This window comes from Carassius gibelio, chromosome B2 (assembly GCF_023724105.1).
Source record: "Carassius gibelio isolate Cgi1373 ecotype wild population from Czech Republic chromosome B2, carGib1.2-hapl.c, whole genome shotgun sequence".
In the NCBI taxonomy this organism is placed as follows: domain Eukaryota; kingdom Metazoa; phylum Chordata; class Actinopteri; order Cypriniformes; family Cyprinidae; genus Carassius; species Carassius gibelio.
The window spans coordinates 9,242,654-9,259,961 of NC_068397.1; the positions used below are offsets into that span (position 1 = coordinate 9,242,654).

General features: G+C 38.4%; 1 protein-coding gene and 1 long non-coding RNA gene across 5 annotated transcripts in view; one reads left to right on the forward strand and one right to left on the reverse strand.

Annotated features, from left to right (window-relative positions):
* LOC127950697 (uncharacterized) overlaps nt 1–17,308 on the forward strand; it is a 371,356-nt gene that overhangs the window by 213,079 nt on the left and 140,969 nt on the right. The window lies entirely within an intron of this gene.
* The window catches only part of dis3l2 (DIS3 like 3'-5' exoribonuclease 2), a 249,626-nt gene that overhangs the window by 43,187 nt on the left and 189,131 nt on the right, over nt 1–17,308 (reverse strand). For 2 of the 3 annotated variants that reach the window (XM_052547869.1, XM_052547868.1), the window contains exons 7-12: nt 12,119–12,207; nt 5,780–6,009; nt 5,505–5,678; nt 5,276–5,355; nt 5,056–5,168; nt 1,472–1,579 (exon numbers count right to left, since the gene is read on the reverse strand). In XM_052547869.1, the coding sequence (XP_052403829.1) occupies nt 1,472–1,579; nt 5,056–5,168; nt 5,276–5,355; nt 5,505–5,678; nt 5,780–6,009; nt 12,119–12,207 (794 nt within the window). The remainder of the gene's footprint in view (nt 1–1,471; nt 1,580–5,055; nt 5,169–5,275; nt 5,356–5,504; nt 5,679–5,779; nt 6,010–12,118; nt 12,208–17,308) is intronic. The other variant, XM_052547870.1, reaches the window with a different exon arrangement.

Consider the following 17,308-nt stretch of genomic DNA (forward strand, 5'->3'; position numbering starts at 1 on the left):
ATACTGGTGTTGGTCCATTGTGTTTTATCAAGTCCAAAGTCAACGCAGCCATATACCAGGAGATATTGGAGCACTTTATGCTTCATTCTGCTGACAAGCTTTATGGAGATTATGATTTCATTTTGCAGCAGGTCTTTAGCACCAGCCCACAGTGCCAAAACCACTTCTAAGTGTTTTGCTGACCATGATATTACTGTGCATGATTGGCCAGCTAACTCACTTGACCTGAATCTCACAGAGAATCTATGGGGTATTGTGAAGAGGAAGATTAGTAACATCTGACAAACAATACAGAGGAGCTGAAGGCTACTATCAAAGCAACCTGGGCTTCAATAGCACCTCAGCAGTGCCACAGGCTGCTCGCCTCCATGCCACACCGCACTGAAGCATTAATTTGTGAAAAAGGAGCCCCAACCAAGTATTGAGTGCATAATTAAACCTCCTTTGGAGATCCTGAAAATTTCTGTTATGTAAATAATTTTTTTGATTGATCCTTAAGAAAATATCAAAATTTTTGAGATACAGATTTTTTTATTTTCCTAAACTGTAAGTCATAACCATCAGAATTAAAACAAAAAAACTCTTGAAATGTTTCAGTTTGTGTGCAATGAATCTAGAATGTAAGAAAATTTGCTTTTTTAAACTGAATTACAAAAAATAAAGAACTTTTCCAAGATATAAAAATTTTTTGACATGCCTCGGTCTCCGTAGATGAGAAACAGTTTAGAGAGGAGAAATCAATCTACATATAAAAATTTGGTCACAAATTATGTATCACTTTCTAAATAATAACAGTATAACACATCTACTAATAATTATATATTCGTAGTTTTTTTACACAATGCATTGTGATACAAATACCAACTTTTTTTTTTTTTTTATTGATGTTGTTAGGTTTAGTAACTAGCTGTTTTGTGACATCTGGAGTTCAGCTTTGCTAAAAATGACCTATAACCGTCACTGTGTAATGTACTGTGTCACTGTGTTACCGTCACTGTGTATTGTGTTCCAAGTATTGAGGTCTTTGTGTTCAGTTGGGTAATAACTACACTTAGAAAGACATTTCTAAAATAGGTATAACAAGCGGTCTACTTGCTTGATTAAATGTTTATAAGTGAACCACATTTTTTAACAGCATGTTTTTTTTTTTTTCAGTGCTACATTATTTGAATAAAGTTTACAAACCGTGACTGAGTAACTTGTATTTTAATTCATGCAGAGTAAACTTCATACTTCAAACTTCATCAAACTCTAACTGGCCACGTTAAATTGACTTATTTCCTTTGCTAATTTGACATAAGTAGATTCTACACAAATTCTACTTGCAAAAACTTTCAAAAGATGATTTAAGTAAATCTTGCTTATTGCTTTTTTAAGTGTAATAAGAAATGAGTGCCAGCAGAAGGGCCCTGTGGATTTTAATGTTTTGTGATTTGATTTCAAAGAGAGTATAAGATGTAATCTGACACACCTTTCCCTCTGGAGAAAGCTTCCAAATAACAGAGAATGTCAGTCGATCAGTCAGAGGATTCAAGCTGCACAGCTCCTCACACAGAAGTCGAGGCAACATAGGAATTACCTGCAGCAAAAAAAAAAAAAAAAAAAAAAAAAAGATAAAATAATGATACAAATGTACTACTATTCTATCATGAATGACATACAACTTAATGAAGTTCAATAAATAAAGGATAACAATAAATGCAATGATTATAAAAGGTATCATTCACTGAAATTATACATTCAAAAACATAGATTAATTAAATTCCAGTACAGTGTATTGCTGCACACAACAATTGATCATGTATTGGTTTCATTAGGAACTATTATGGTGGACTCATTAAGTTAAGTTATTAACTTAATATTATAGGGATAACCCTCATGAATACGTTAAAGCAAAGCCATCAGAGGAGACACAATCCCTTCATATGAGAAACACATTTAATTTATTTATAAACACTGATAAATGCATATAGAGATGACTAAATATGGCAAAACTCAACTGACGTGAGAAACCTCATTGAATCTCGAGCATTAAGCACTGTTGTGCTTCAATGTTAAAGATACAGTATTTGATGACCTCTATGTATAATATGCTCATTGATCAATGTTTACATACTGTATGCATAAAATCCTAAATTAAATCTGTTTAATCAGTTTGATCATCAATGTCTCTTCATAAGACTCTGATTAAACTGCAAAACATTAAAGCTGCAAGCAGCGATGAAAGGGCCCTCGTACCCGGCTCACCACCACCCAGGCCATAGGAGAAAAGCTAACGCTGGGTCATATGCTTATAAAATTGTAAATATTTGTGCCACATTTCCTGCTGTCTTCAGGCCAGGACTCTTACCAAACATGTGAAGTTTGGGGCAGATCAGACATTGCATGTTTAAGTTAGTGTGAATTTAAAAAATAATAATCTTGTCGGAAATATGAAGGCACCACACGGACATTCTAGACCAGGGTTCGTCAAATCTTGCCCTAGAGGGCCAATGCGTTGCAGAGTTAAGCTCTAACCTTGATCAAACTCACCTACCTGTGATTTTCTAATGAAGATGTTGATAAGCATGCTTATGTGTGTTTGATTAGAGTTAGAGCTAAACTCTGCAGGAAAGTGGATCTCGTGAGCCAGATTTGAGGATCCCTGTTGTAGACCATGCATACAAACTCTTTTTCCTGGAGTAAGAAAAGTAATGAAGTAAACAACGATTTTATACTCTATTTTCATATCGATATACACATTTACATTAAATACTCCACTTGCATTATTGGAGATAAACACTGAAATTACATAATTTTACAAAAAACTATTACATAATTTTATTAACAATAGGCAACATAATTTTCCTGTGGTAAGCTATGTTTTAATGACAGCGAGGAGTGAACAACAATTCATCTTTAAACTAAACTACAGATCACAATAATGATCAATGATGTACACTTCGATAATAAGGTGGATTCAGAGGTCGACAGGTCCACTGTCCGGTATAGGACCAATGATAATAGCTTACAACTGCAGCTGCACTGAGGTGTTTATGGCGTGTGAAGGCATCTCCACAACAATGAAAAATACCACCGTATATGAAGGATATAACTACGAGAAAACAGTAAGATTTGCATGTTTCCTTTTTAAAATACTCTGTGACTTACTGATCTGTTGGATCACTCCTTAAAGTTTGATGAAAATCCTAATTTTTTAATTGAAGATAGACGTCTTCTATATACAAATTTCTACTCCATATTACTACAGCTCCCCCTTTATCTGCTGGCCTAATAACCAAGTGTTTATTATTCACCAAAGTAGTTAATGTATCTTATTCTTTTCTTGTTAAATAGTTTTTCAATGGTTTGACTTCTTTCTAAAAGTAATTCTACATCATAGTTAACCATTTTAGTAAAAGGTGTTGATAGTTGAATTTTGTATTGGAGGCAAAAGGACATATTCCTAGAACAGGGGTTTTCAAACTGTGGGTCGCAACCCATTGGTGGGTCACAGAATGGAACAAGGTGGGTCGCACAAAGTCTCTTGACTGCAGATAAATTTGCATTTCAATGACACACACACACTCACACGGTTCAGTCTAGGGCAGCACGAATGTGATGAGTGGGGCGGGGCCGAGAGCCTTGGGAACGAAGCGAGGCCGTGGAGTGGTTGGAAATAAGCGATACCTTCGACACTCACAGGTCTCGAGTCCCACGGAGGAGATCGGAAGGATACAAAAGAGGAGCGACGACAGTGAAGGAAACTTTAAAACTTTGTTTGATTTCTATAGTCAGTTTGAACTCTGCATGGTTTTCGTTCGGGAAACGGTTTGTAAAAAGCATTTCACATGTACAGGGTGAGCAGGGCACAAACGCAGGGTTAATTGTAACACTACAAGATTTAAACATTTCCACATAAAATGTACAAAATTTGCAATATTTCTTTGACGTATCATCTCTGTTTAGAGAAAAATTTGCCAAAGTTCAGTGTTCTTTTGAAGATATTGCTAAACATTTATTTAACCATAGCAAAAATAAATTTCTGCCTGAACTAAATGTCATCCAGTTTTTTTGTATTTAAAATGAGACAGTTTATTTTCAATTAAATTTTAATTTTTAATTCATAAATGCATTTTCTGCACCAAAACAACAGCGCAGATTACAGTTCACTGGAATGAGCCCGTTTCACGTTTTTATGGACACTACATATTTTGACATCTGTAAACAAAAATTAAAACATACTAGTAGTGACATTTTTCAGGTGCAACCATAAAATGGTTATTTTTCTTAAATATCAAACTTAGATTAGGCTTAATGTTAACCTTTTTTATTTTTTTTAATATTTTGGTGGGTTGTGGAATAGATTACACTTGTCTAGGTGGTTCGTGGAATGGAAAAGTTTGGGAACCACTGTCCTAGAAGGTTCCTAATCCTGTCCAGACAACACTGGTATTGTATGTGTTGCTTTGCTCTTAACTCAAAATTTATATGAAAAAATAACCCCAAAAAAAGTATATTTTGTTTCCAGATTCAGTTGTTTGTTGTGTCAGAGCAAACGAGAGGGCTTTGGACAAAACTTGCATGGCATCATCCACTAAAGGGAAACTTGAGAGATTTAATACAGAGTCCTTTTGTTAAAACTGTGTGTGTTGTCTTTCTCCCTCTCCTTCTCTTCCTCTTCTTTTCTGAACTGTCCGTTAGTTTTGGTTGTGACTGTAAAAAAAAAAAAAACTACTCAAATCAAGCTCTTCTGTCAGAAAGGTAATCAACTACTAGTCAAATTAAAGGAGACTGAACATTTGGTACACTGTGTTCATCTGGAGGGAAGTCCTCTCTACTTATTAGGTACCAATCTTTCCCAGGTGTAAGACCATTGCTGAAACAGGAGGGTTTCATGACACTTTGAATAAATAAAAAAGGTTACTCCAAACGTTAAATGCTAGTACCTACAGCAACATCTAATAAACTTGCTTCTGCACTGCAGCAATACATTTTAAGGGGCTTGGAATTGTTTGGTAATTTTTTTGTAGTGCAAAGTGCAAGAGGGCAAAAAAATCAAACTTGGACTTGTACCTTCTGAACCAGATAAACACTTGTGGCTCTTTTACCAGCGATTTGATCCAACACACTTCCCTCCTCCACAAAGTAACTCACATCAGCTATATGAACACCAACTTCAAAATTGCCTACATGAAAAAAAAAAAAAAAAAGTTTATTGTATCATAAAGGGATTAATTTTTGTAAGTGTAATGACATTTTTAATGAGTTCCAATGTCAAAGGAACCACACATACCATCTGAGAGCTGTTTGCAGGATAGTGCATCATCTAGATCTCTAGCTGTAGCTGGGTCGATGGTAAATACACATTCTTTTCTTAAAAAAAAAAAAATATATATATATGAAAATAAAACCAGGAAAGAAGTGTCTGATATATTTTGGTAAAAATAAAATTGAGTCATGAAGCACAAACAAAATAGTTATTATATGGAGTGCTGAAGAGTTGGTAAAGGGTAGTAGGTTACCTGAGATCTCTTCTTCTAGAGAGTTCAAAAGCAGGGATGCTCCAGGGCAGATCTTGGGGAAGACAATTCAAGACCTCCTCTGAAAACTCTGAGAAGTCAACTTCATATTCTGTCATGATACCTTCTGTTTCTGGCTCTATTTCACCTGCTTGCCCTAACGTTTTTGCAAGCCGCCTAGAACCAGAGAAAAACAACTTTGATAAATGCTTTTATGAAGAATGATTGCTAATGTATACCCTTTAATTTGTAGAAAATACTGGTAACCCAGATCGCACCCTTCAGCAAAGTTGTTGTCTGCTGGCCAGTGTGTTATTCGGCAAATAAAGAGTGTGTTTTCATAGTCTCCAGGTCTGGAGACAAAGTCTGCAGGACAGTCTGCTAGAGGCACATTAACTCTTGGAATCCGATGGTCCACAGGAGAGAACATTGCAAATTTCTTGTTAGGGAGAAATTTAATGAAGCCTGATGCTGCCCTGGAGTGCTTTGGCTCAAAAATGAATACAACCTGAAATCACAACATGCATGTACAATTATACATATCAAAATAAAGTCATGCTATAAATTTAAATTTTCTCCAAAATGAGATGTATTATTAACAGCATGAAGATAAAATTCACCCCATTTATTATTGTGCATAATTCATCAGTGATGCACATTATTCCAAGAAGAAAAAAATATAAAGACAGAGGGCTGGATGAAAATGTTTTAAGAAATGATAATTGTGATAATTTTCTTTATAACAGGGGTTCAATGAATGTTGGATACAATGTCTATGCGGCAAAAGTGACTCACTTGAACCACATCATGTGGAATATTTATCAGGGTTCCCACTCTTAAGTCAAAGGTCAAATTCCCTGACTTTCAATGACTAAAAAGCTGAATTTCCATAACCTAATATTGAACCAAAAAACAGGCCGCTGTCGTGTTGTGCACTGAGCAGACAAAAACCATCCACAGACAGTATTTTAAATTCACCCATTTACAGGTGTAATTTACATGTTTCCAGACGTTTTTAGTACAAAACCAAGTTAAACACACACACACATACATATATATATATATTATTGACAATTCCTATAGCCTAACCATAACAATAGGTAAAATATGTGAAATAATGAGAGAAAGAAAGAAAGAAAGAAAGAAAGAAAGAAATACATACTGTACATTTACATTACATTTACATTTATTCATTTAGCAGACGCTTTTATCCAAAGCGACTTACAGATGAAGACAGTGGAAGCAATCAAAAACAACAAAAAGAGCAATGACACATAAGTGCTATAAAAGTCTCAGTTAAGTTAACACAGTACACGTAGCATGGGATTTTAACTAATATAATAAATAAAAAGAAAACAGATACAATAAAAAATTAAAGCTGCAAGCAGCGATGAAAGGGCCCTCGCACCCGGGCTCACCGGCAGCGAGTGGCTTTAGTTAATAGGTGAACGGTGAGAAATATGCGCTTAAACTCATAAATATAAGTAGAATATGTCAGTGTTTATTCCATATATGTGCCAATCTTCCTGTTGCCAGCAGGTGGCGCTATCATTATAATGGAATATTGGCCTTCAGATGTGTTCAGGGCAGGACTTTTATCGAACATGTGAGGTTTGGGGAGGATTGGACATTTTATGCCTGAGTTACAACAACATCCTATTTCATGGCGAAACAATGAAATTTGTCAGGCCGCCATGTACACGCCGTTTAACGAAACCTCAAGATCTTCGCAATTTAAGATCGCAAAAGGCTTTAGATTACACTGACCAAGTTTGGTGTTGATCTGAATAAATATCTAGGAGGAGTTCTTTAAAGTACAACCCCTGAAAATGGCCAAAACAACACTAATTTTGCAGAGAAAATTCGAAATAACTGACTTCCTGTTGGGATTCGGACTTCGTACCAAGAGACTTTTTCGTAGATATCGGTGTGTTACATGTGTGTACCGATTTTTGTACATGTACGTGAAACATAGCTCAAGGCGCACTCCGTTTAAAGTGTATACGCACTCCGTTGAAAAGGGAATAGGTGGCGCTATTGAGCCATTTTGCCACACTCGATGGAATATTGGCCTTCAGATCTGTTCAGGCCAGGACCCTTATCACACAAGTGAAGTTTGGGCAAGATCGGACATTTTATGCCTGAGTTATAACATCTTTTATTCCCATGGCGAGACATCGAACTTCATCACGGCGCCATGGACACACCTTTGAACAAAAGCTCAAGATCTTCACAACTAAACATCACACAGGTCTTTAGATTAGACTGACCACAAAAAAGACATTGATGTCATAAAATTTCTAGGAGTAGTTTGTCGCAGTGTAAAATATGTAACTTCCTGTTGCCAATAGGTGGCGCTATGACTATAACTGAATATTGGCATGTAGATCTGTTCAGGTCAAGAGTCTTATCCAACATGTGAAGTTTGGGGCAGATTGGACATTGTATGTCTGAGTTACAGCAACTTCCTTTTTCATGGCGAAACATCGAAATTTGTCAGGCCGCCATGGACCCGCCCTTTAACGAAACGTCAAGTCCTTCGCAATTCATTATCGCAAAGGGCTTTAGATTACACTGACCAAGTTTGGTGTTGATCTGAATAAATCTCTAGGAGGAGTTCGTTAAAGTACAACCCCTGAAAATGGCAAAAACAACAGCAATTTTGAAGGGAAAATTCAAAATAACCGACTTCCTGTTGGGATCCGGATTTCGTACCAACAGACTTTTTTGTAGGTATTGGAGTGTTACATGTGTGTACCAATTTTTGTACATGTACGTGAAACATAGCTCGAGGCGCACTCCGTTGAAAGTGTATAGGTGGCGCTATAGAGCCATTCTGCCACACCCGGTGGAATATTGGCCTGAAGATCTGTTCAGGCCAGGACTCTTATCACACATGTGAAGTTTGGGGAAGATCGGACATCTTATGCCTGAGTTATAACATCTTTTATTCGCATGGCGAGACATCGAACTTCGTCGCGGCGCCATGAACAAGCCTTTTAACGAAAACTCAAGATCTTCACAACTGAACATCGCACAGGCCTTTAGATTAGACTGACCACAAAAAAGACATTGATGTCATAAAATTTCTAGGAGTAGTTCGTCGCAGCATAAAATATGTCACTTCCTGTTGCCAATAGGTGGCGCTATGACTATAACTGAATATGGGCATGTCAATCTGTTCAGGTTCGGAGTCTCATCAAACATGTGAAGTTTGGGGCAGATTGGTCATTGTATGTGTGAGTTATAGCAACTTCATTTTTCATGGCGAATCATCGAAATTCGCCAGGCCGCCACGGACACGCCCTTCAACGAAAAGTCAGGATCTTCGCAATTTAACATCGCAAAGGCCTTTAGATTAGGCATACCAAATTTGGTGTTGATTTGAAGAACTCTCTAGGAGGAGTTCGTTAAAATACAACCCATGGAAATGACCAAAATTACACAAAATATGCTCATAATATTACAAATAACCGACTTCCTGTTGGGTTTAGAATTTCGCTCCAAGAGTCTTTTTTGTAGGTATTGGTGTGTTACATATGTGTGCCAATTTTCGTGCATGTACGTGAAACATAGCTGGAAGGCTGTTGATTTTCTTGGTATAGGTGGCGCTGTCGAGCCATTTTGCCACACCCTCTTCTGAATCCTATATCAGACGAAAATTTTCACCAGGTTTGACGAGTGTGCAAAGTTTAATGACTTTTTGAGCATGTTAAAGCCCTCAAAAATGCGATTCATTCGGGAGAAGAAGAAGAAGAAGAAGAAGAAGAAGAAGAATAATAAAAAACAAAGCAGATACAAGAGGGTCCTCGCACCTCGGTGCTCGGGCCCTAATAAAAGAATAGAGCAAGCTAGTCTTTACACATACACCCACATACACACATACAATTGCATAATAAATGAAAAGAAAATAGAATACAAAAATATTAGAAAGGTAGTTTGATTTTTTAAAGAATAGAATTAGAATAGTGAGTGTTAAAGTTAGAGGGTCAAATAAAGATGGAAGAGATGTGTTTTAAGCCGATTCTTGAAGATGGCTAAGGACTCAGCTGCTCGGATTGAGTTGGGGAGTTCATTCCACCAGAAGGGAACATTTAATTTAAAAGTCCGTAAAAGTGACTTTGTGCTTCTTTGGGATGGCACAATCAAGCAATGTTCACTTGCAGAACGCAAGCTTCTAGAGGGCACATAATTCTGAAGCAAATTTAGGTAAATGGGTGCAGAGCCAGTGGTAGTTTTGTAGGCAAATATCAATGCCTTGAATTTTATGCGAGCAGCTATTGGAAGCCAGTGCAAATTGATAAACAGAGGTGTGACGTGTATTCTTTTTGGCTCATTAAAAATTAATCTTGCTGCCGTGTTCTGAATTAATTGTAAAGGTTTGATAGAATTGGCTGGAAGACCTGCCAAGAGGGCATTGTAATAGTCCAGCCTGGACAGAACAAGAGCTTGAACAAGGAGTTGTGCAGCATGTTCCGAAAGAAAGGGCTTGATCTTCTTGATGTTGAATAAAGCAAATCTGCAGGATGAGACAGTTTTAGCAACGTGGTCTGAGAAAGTCAGCTGATCATCAATCATAACTCCAAGGCTTCTAGCTGTTTTTGAAGGAGTTATGGTTGATGTGCCTAACTTGATGGTGAAATTGTGATGGAACGATGGGTTTACTGGAATCACAAGCAGTTCTGTCTTGGCAAGGTTGAGCTGAAGGTGATGGTCCATCATCCAGGAAGAAATGTCTGTTAGACAAGCTGAGATGCGAATAGCTACCGTCGGATCATCAGGATGGAATGAGAGGTAGAGTTGAGTGTCATCAGCATAGCAGTGGTATGAAAAGCCATGTTTCTGAATGACAGAACCTAATGATGCCATGTAGACAGAGAAGAGAAGTGGTCCAAGAACTGAGCCCTGAGGCACCCCAGTAGTTAGATGTTGAGACTTGGACACCTCACCTCTCCAAGATACTTTGAAGGACCTATCTGATAGGTAAGACTCAAACCATTGAAGTGTTGTTTCTGAGATGCCTTTCGCCAATAGCGTTGATAAGAGGATCTGGTGGTTAACCGTATCAAAAGCAGCGGACAGATCAAGCAGGATAAGTACTGAAGATTTGGATTCTGCTCTTGCCAGTCTTAGAGCTTCAACAACTGAGAGCAAGGTCGTCTCAGTTGAATGTCCACTTCCGCCTGTCTAAATAATGAGGGAAAAACAACAGTGTGGAGGGAAGTGTTGTTGTGAGTGAGTGCAGGTAAAACTTCAGGAGAAATGGCTTGAAGGAGATGAGATGGAATTGGATCAAGCGGGCAAGTTTTAGGGTGATTAGAAAGGATGAGTTTTGACACTTCTGCCTCACAGAGTGAAGAGAAGGATGTAAATGAGTGTAAGTTTGCTGGTGATATGAGCTTGACTGATTGTGGTGTGGAAAATTGTGCTTAATGTGTTTAATTTTATTAATGAAAAACGTTGCAAAGTCGTCAGCTATTAGAGATGAAGCAGGAGGAGGAGGAGGAGGACAAAGAAGTGAGGAAAATGTTTTAAAAATCATGCGAGAGTTAGATGAATTGTTAATTTTGTTATTGTAGTATGTCCTTTTAGCAGAGGAGAAATTAGCAGAGAAAGAAGATAGGAGTGACTGATACACAATAAGAGCAGTAGTATTTTTGGACTTGCGCCACACCCTTTCAGAAGCTCTAAGCTTAGAATGGTGTTCGTGTAGAATATCAGATAACCAAGGGGCAGAAGGGGTGTTACAGGCTGGCCTGGAAGATAAGGGGCAAACAGTGTCTAAACAAGATGTAAGAGTGGAGCAATAAGTATCAGTAGCACTGTTAGCATCCAAAGATGCAAACAGTTTAGGGGAAGGAAGTGAAGATGAAACCATTTCAGATAGCCGGGAGGGTGAAAGTGTGCGTAGGTTACGTCGAAAGATGACATGTGGAGGGGTAAGTGATGTGTCAGGGATCATGTATTTCTTTACACTCTCTTGGCTGGTGCTTGAACACACTTTACTGTTTATCACAACAAAGGTCTAAGCAAGCGCACAACACTGACAACGTAAGCGATAGAGTACGAGACTGTACATACATACATACATACAGATGCCAAATGCACATCCATGATATTCAATGACTTGGACAAACAAACAAAAAACCTTTTATATAAAATTCCCTGACTTTCAATGTCTGGAATAGACCTTTTAAAATTCCATGACCCATGGGAACCCTGGTTTATCCACTCTGTTCAAAATTCAAATGGCAGCACAGTGCAAGTTCACTATTGTAGATGCATTTACTCACTATTAAATTGAGTATAAAAAAAAATAGTTTTTGCAATTTTTGACTTTTTATTAAGACAGAACAGTATTTAGATAGTAAGCAAAGTGGGAGAGAGAGAGTATGGGGTGGGACTGGAAAGGCCCACTAGCCAGGACCCGAACTTGGGATGCCTGAGGCGCTACGGCTCTATATGCTGCCCACGAGGCTATTGGCGCCAGCAAATGCTTACTTTTACAAGTAAAATTAATATGAACGTATTTTCATTCACAACCGTCATGAATAAGAACTACTGATTTTATTGTCTTAAGTGAGCATATTATATATCCTTTCAAACAAATGACTTACCTTTCCAGTCCTTTGCATGGCTCTATCTGAACTTGGTCCAGAAATGTTGAATGCACTTCCATGTTTGACAGATTGTGTTGTGACAAGGTCTAAGGGAGCAAACAAAAAAAATAAAATAAAAAAATCAAGCAATATAAATGTGATTGCTAACAGCTATTTTCCGTTTTACTTTCAGTACCTTACATTTTCAAATATTTATTTTTAATATTTTATGATCAAAATACAATACAAACAGAAATAGTGAAATATTACTACAATTGAATAACTTTTTAATTTGAATAGATTCTAAAAAGGCTTTTAATGTAATGACAAAGCTACTGTTTTTAAGTGTCACAATCCTTTACAAATAATTCTAATATGTTGATTTGGTGCTAAAGAAACTTTTCTTCTTCTGGTTGTGAGTCTATGGCAGCCCATAGAACTGTTTGCAAAAAGGTGGTGTTGTTACTGTAGCTCATGATTTTTTTAATAACTTACTTTTGATGGGCATTATGGGATTGTGTGAGCTTCATTCAACTTTAAAATCAGAAGCTGCACGACTGACCAGTGACTGAAGATTGGAGGCATTATTCATAATTTTTCACTTAAGTTAATTTTATTTCATTTTATAAAAACCTTTTATATTGGTTTAATTTTATGTAAAAGGGAGATAATACCACACTACATTATGAAATGTATCAATTTTTTTTTTTTTTTTTTTTTTTTTAAATCAGGCTCCATTCAAGTTTAAAATCTGGTTGACTAGCACTAGATTAGATAAATTAATTATAATTTTTGGTAAATTCAATTAGTTATGTTAAACATAAAACTTTCATATTAATTTAATTTTATGTAGAAGCAATATCGTATCACATTAATGCTAGGGTCTTCAACTGGTGGTGGGCTACCGAAAATCTGAACACATGCATGTTTAGGGGTGAGCTGAGATATAGTACTATAATGTCTTCATCTGTTTGCAACATTGAATTATACTGTATACCGTATTTTCCGCACTATAAGGCACACTTAAAAGCCTTTAATTTTCTCAAAAAACGACAGTGTGCCTTATAATCCGGAGCGCCTTATATATGGATCAAGGCGCTCTGTCAAAAAGGTTGACATTCCCTTTAGCACAGCTCCATCTAGTGGATGCATAACGCAAACTGAATCAAACGTTTGACTGCAGTATCTTCTATTCTATGCACCTTATAATCCGGTGCACCCTATATATGAAAACAGTTCTAAAATAGGCCATTCAATGAATAAGGTTGCGCCTTATAATCCTGTGCGCCTTATAGTGCGGAAAATAGGGTACATCGTTTAAGAAAATCTGTAAAAAAATAGGATGCTACCCGAATAGGCTGTGAAAAAACTATTAATTATAGCTGTCATGTTTGTGGTTTTTCATCATTATACAGACTTTTAATAAATTGCAGATCAAAATAGAATAGGCCTATACCCTAAATAAGGATAAATTATATTGGAACGCGTCTTCAAAATAAATTACATACACAGATGCACGTTGTCATTACGGTAGCCAGCACTGAAAAAACAGGCAAATAAAATATAAACTGAGGTTACAAAAGTGATTCAGTAAAGATTAGTGAGGGATTATTTTAATCAGTTTGAACAAAGAAAGGAATTCATCACGCGAGAAGTCTTGTTCCTGGCAAATGACTCTTCACTGCTGATTCCTGATGGTTTTTTAAGGAAAATTGCTCCTCGACAAGTATAAAAGCCTCATCTTTTTGGGTAGATGCACGCGCACTCATGGAGGCTCATGGAGCGGATCCGGATGAAAGCACAAATCCAGATTCAGTGACATCAATGCCGGAGATAAGTTGAAATGCCAGTGTCTTCCAGAAACAAAAAGTATCCGCGATGAGCTCTTCACGCTTGAAAACTCCTTTTTCTCAGATGACTGTAGCTTTTTTTTTAGTAACACAGTGTAACTGCATGGCCACTGATCTGTGCATTTAATATAAAACCAACCAATGACTTGACAGGGGAGCTGCACGAGCCAGCCAGCCAGAATGAGCGGGGGCATCCGGCTATAAAAGTGTCACATTGCCATAGGATCCTCAGAATATTCTCCTTTAGCGACAACTACAGATCTTTGCTCAACGAGACTGAGAAAGCCTTCGCGGTTGTCAAGCCTCGCAGTGGAATGAGAGACCTCTTTCCTGCTCAGCCATTCTTGCAGCTTCTCCCCGCCTTCGTGCCAGAAGCAGTGACATCTCCAGTTCCCTGCCGCCATCCGGGGAATTAAAAGAGCAAATTTCAAAGAACAAATTTCTAGTGTTGTTTCAAATGCCACACCATTTCTGTCACTCCACTGATGGTCAAAGTGAGTGTGTTTCATGCTTGGGCTACACCCACGCTGAAGCTGCGCTCACTGAAGCAGAATGTCCTCATTGTGAGGAGAGAAGTCTTGCCCCTCCGCACTTGTGGAAAGCTTTCTTTTCAGAAAGCGACTCTGCCCCTCACGCTTGCCCTTTTCCTCCCAGAACCCTGTGAGCAAAAAGTAGCAGGGCATAGGAACTCGGCACTTGGCGAAGAGTGTGCCCACGCCGGCTGAGACCCCACATGCCTCACTCTCTCCACACAGAGATGGTTCTCCTGTCCACTTCTCCCTCCCAGATTTGCATCCCTCTGCGGCTGCGAGTGACATGGTCTCATTTGGAGAGTTAAGCTTTCAGGCTCGTACGTCGACCCCGCCCCCTTTCAATCTGCACAGCCCAGCTTCAGCAGACTGAAGAAGCTGTGTGATGGGTGGGTGGGATCATTTGCGATGCAGATGGCTTCATGGGTGAGACATGTTCCTAAATGTCATGGAGGGAGGGGAGAGAGACACGAACGATCTTCTCGGCTGCTCTTACTATGCTTTGAATGGTCTTCTGTCTCCCACACATTGCAGGCACCATACTCCAGTTGAGGGCTTTGCTGAACGATTTACCACTGCTCAGAAGTCATCCCAGGCAATGCGACACTTCCTGCCAAAGCACTCCAGATCAACAACTGCTCCTAGTCATCCCAAAAATGTGCCGACTTGGCATCCCTCAAAGACTGCGCTGCCAGGTGCTCCCATAGCTCCTAAACCCTAGCCTCGCCAGCGTTCCCGCAAGGTCAGGCCCTTACCAGTTCCTTGAATGCCAGGGACCCCCGCCCAAGATAGCATTGGACCCTGCCCCAGGTGTCATCCTGATCTGCGGGAGAGGAAGAGTAGGGAGACAAGTCTCGCTGTAGCCAGAGAACCCCCCAAAATGCATCTGTAATGCCTCCAAGCACCCCGTTAAGTTCCGGATGCTAATGGCAGTGCGTTTGTGACCAAAGATACTATTGTGAACACAGGGCCTGCTCCGATCGCGTCCACACAACCAACCACTATTATAGTAGGAAAAATAAAACACAAACTTTCCACTCACTGTGAGTATCGGGCCCCCTATAGGCGGCCCACTGCTCGAACCAATCAAGCCTCTTGCCACACAGGCCGAGGCCTGGCAGGCCATCCCCATGTTGTCAAGCTGAATTTAATCCCCTGCTTCACCAGAAATGACATCACAGCAACAACACCAGTTGTTTTTCCAAAGCACAACAAGAAAAAAAGGAAAAAGGCAGCAATGGAGGGAATACCAAAAAAAAGCACACGGAAGGGACAAGGACTCTGGACAAAATAATGAACTTTACACCTGAATCTATGATCCCTCCTGATCAGGAGTATGCGAACGTGTTTTTTTCTTTACTTACTCTTACTACTGAATCTATTGAACAGATAGATTGAATTCTGCCCTTAATGTTTCTGGGCCCAATATTTTCACTAATTCATTGTTTCATGATATGACATTTTATAAAAGATGTTCAAATGTGTTTTTTTTTTTTCTTGACTTAATGTTACTACTGAATCTATTGAACAGTAGATCTAAAGCGCCTCTGAGCGCCAAAGTCGCAAAATTGCGACAAGAAGTCATACTTAATAAAATAGACTGTAGTTCCTCACATGGTGTAATATCTCATTTGTATTCCCTTCCACTAGATGGCAGACATGTAGTACTTTGATTCTAGACCAACATTATGCCATGTTTCTGTTCAAAGTGTTCGAGGAAATAGCAGAGGAAGTGTATGGAGTCAATTTAATGCCGTATATATACACAAAAAAAATTACGTTTTCCAAGAGAAAATAAAAGTTTTTCCAAACTAAAGTAAAGTTTTGCAAATGAAAAAATTTAAGTATTGAGGAAAACAAATCAGCTTTTTGCAAACAGAAATTAAGAATGGCAAAATATAAATGAAACCGCATGAAAGCAATGATTTTGCAATATATATTTTCCATGGTCATATCTATTCATTTATTTGTAACACTGCTTTTTTGCGTGTCAGTCTAGTTTGTTCTTGCAATACCATTTTTCCTTTGTGCTTCACATTTCTGCACGTCTCTCTTTGTGGCACTGCTTTGATGTGAGGGCGGAGTCAAGGGACGGTGCATGTACAACATGCCTCCCTGGAAGTGACGTCATCGGCCCGAGACGCAGCTCACTGATCCAGGTCCTGTCATGATGAGCAGAGACTTTCGGGTGGATCAGTTCTTTTTGAAGTGGATCAACACTTCTGTGCACTGGCATCCTCCCACAAGTTATGAGATTTTAAACAAACACTTGCAGTTAACAAAATGAAACAATACACATTTTGAAGCTATAAAAGTGCACACATCGAGAGAAATAAACAGCAAAATGTTAATAACTTCTTTCACTTGAGCAAAAGCTGCTAATACACATTTACATTTGTTAATAAAGTAAATAAAATGAAAATATGAATGTTTTAATGCTATTGAATAAAAAGAAACGATCCACTCGAAAGTCTCTGCTCATGACAGGACCTGCAGTGAGCTGCATCTCAGGCCGGTGACATCACTTCCAGGGAAGCATGTTGTACAGGCCCCCGTCCCTTGACTCCACCCCCACGTCAAAACCGTGCCAAGAAGAGAGACGTCCAGAAAAAAGAAGCGGGAAAACGGCATCGCAAGACCAAACTAGATTGACACGCAAAATAAAAGCAGCGTTGCAGATAAATTAATAGATATGACCATGGAAAATGTATTGCAAAATCATTGCTTTCACGCCGTTTCATTTATGTTTTGAAATTCTTTATTTTTGTTTTCAAAAAGCAAATTTATTTTCCTCAATACATTTTTTTTTTTCCTTGCAAAACTTTTTC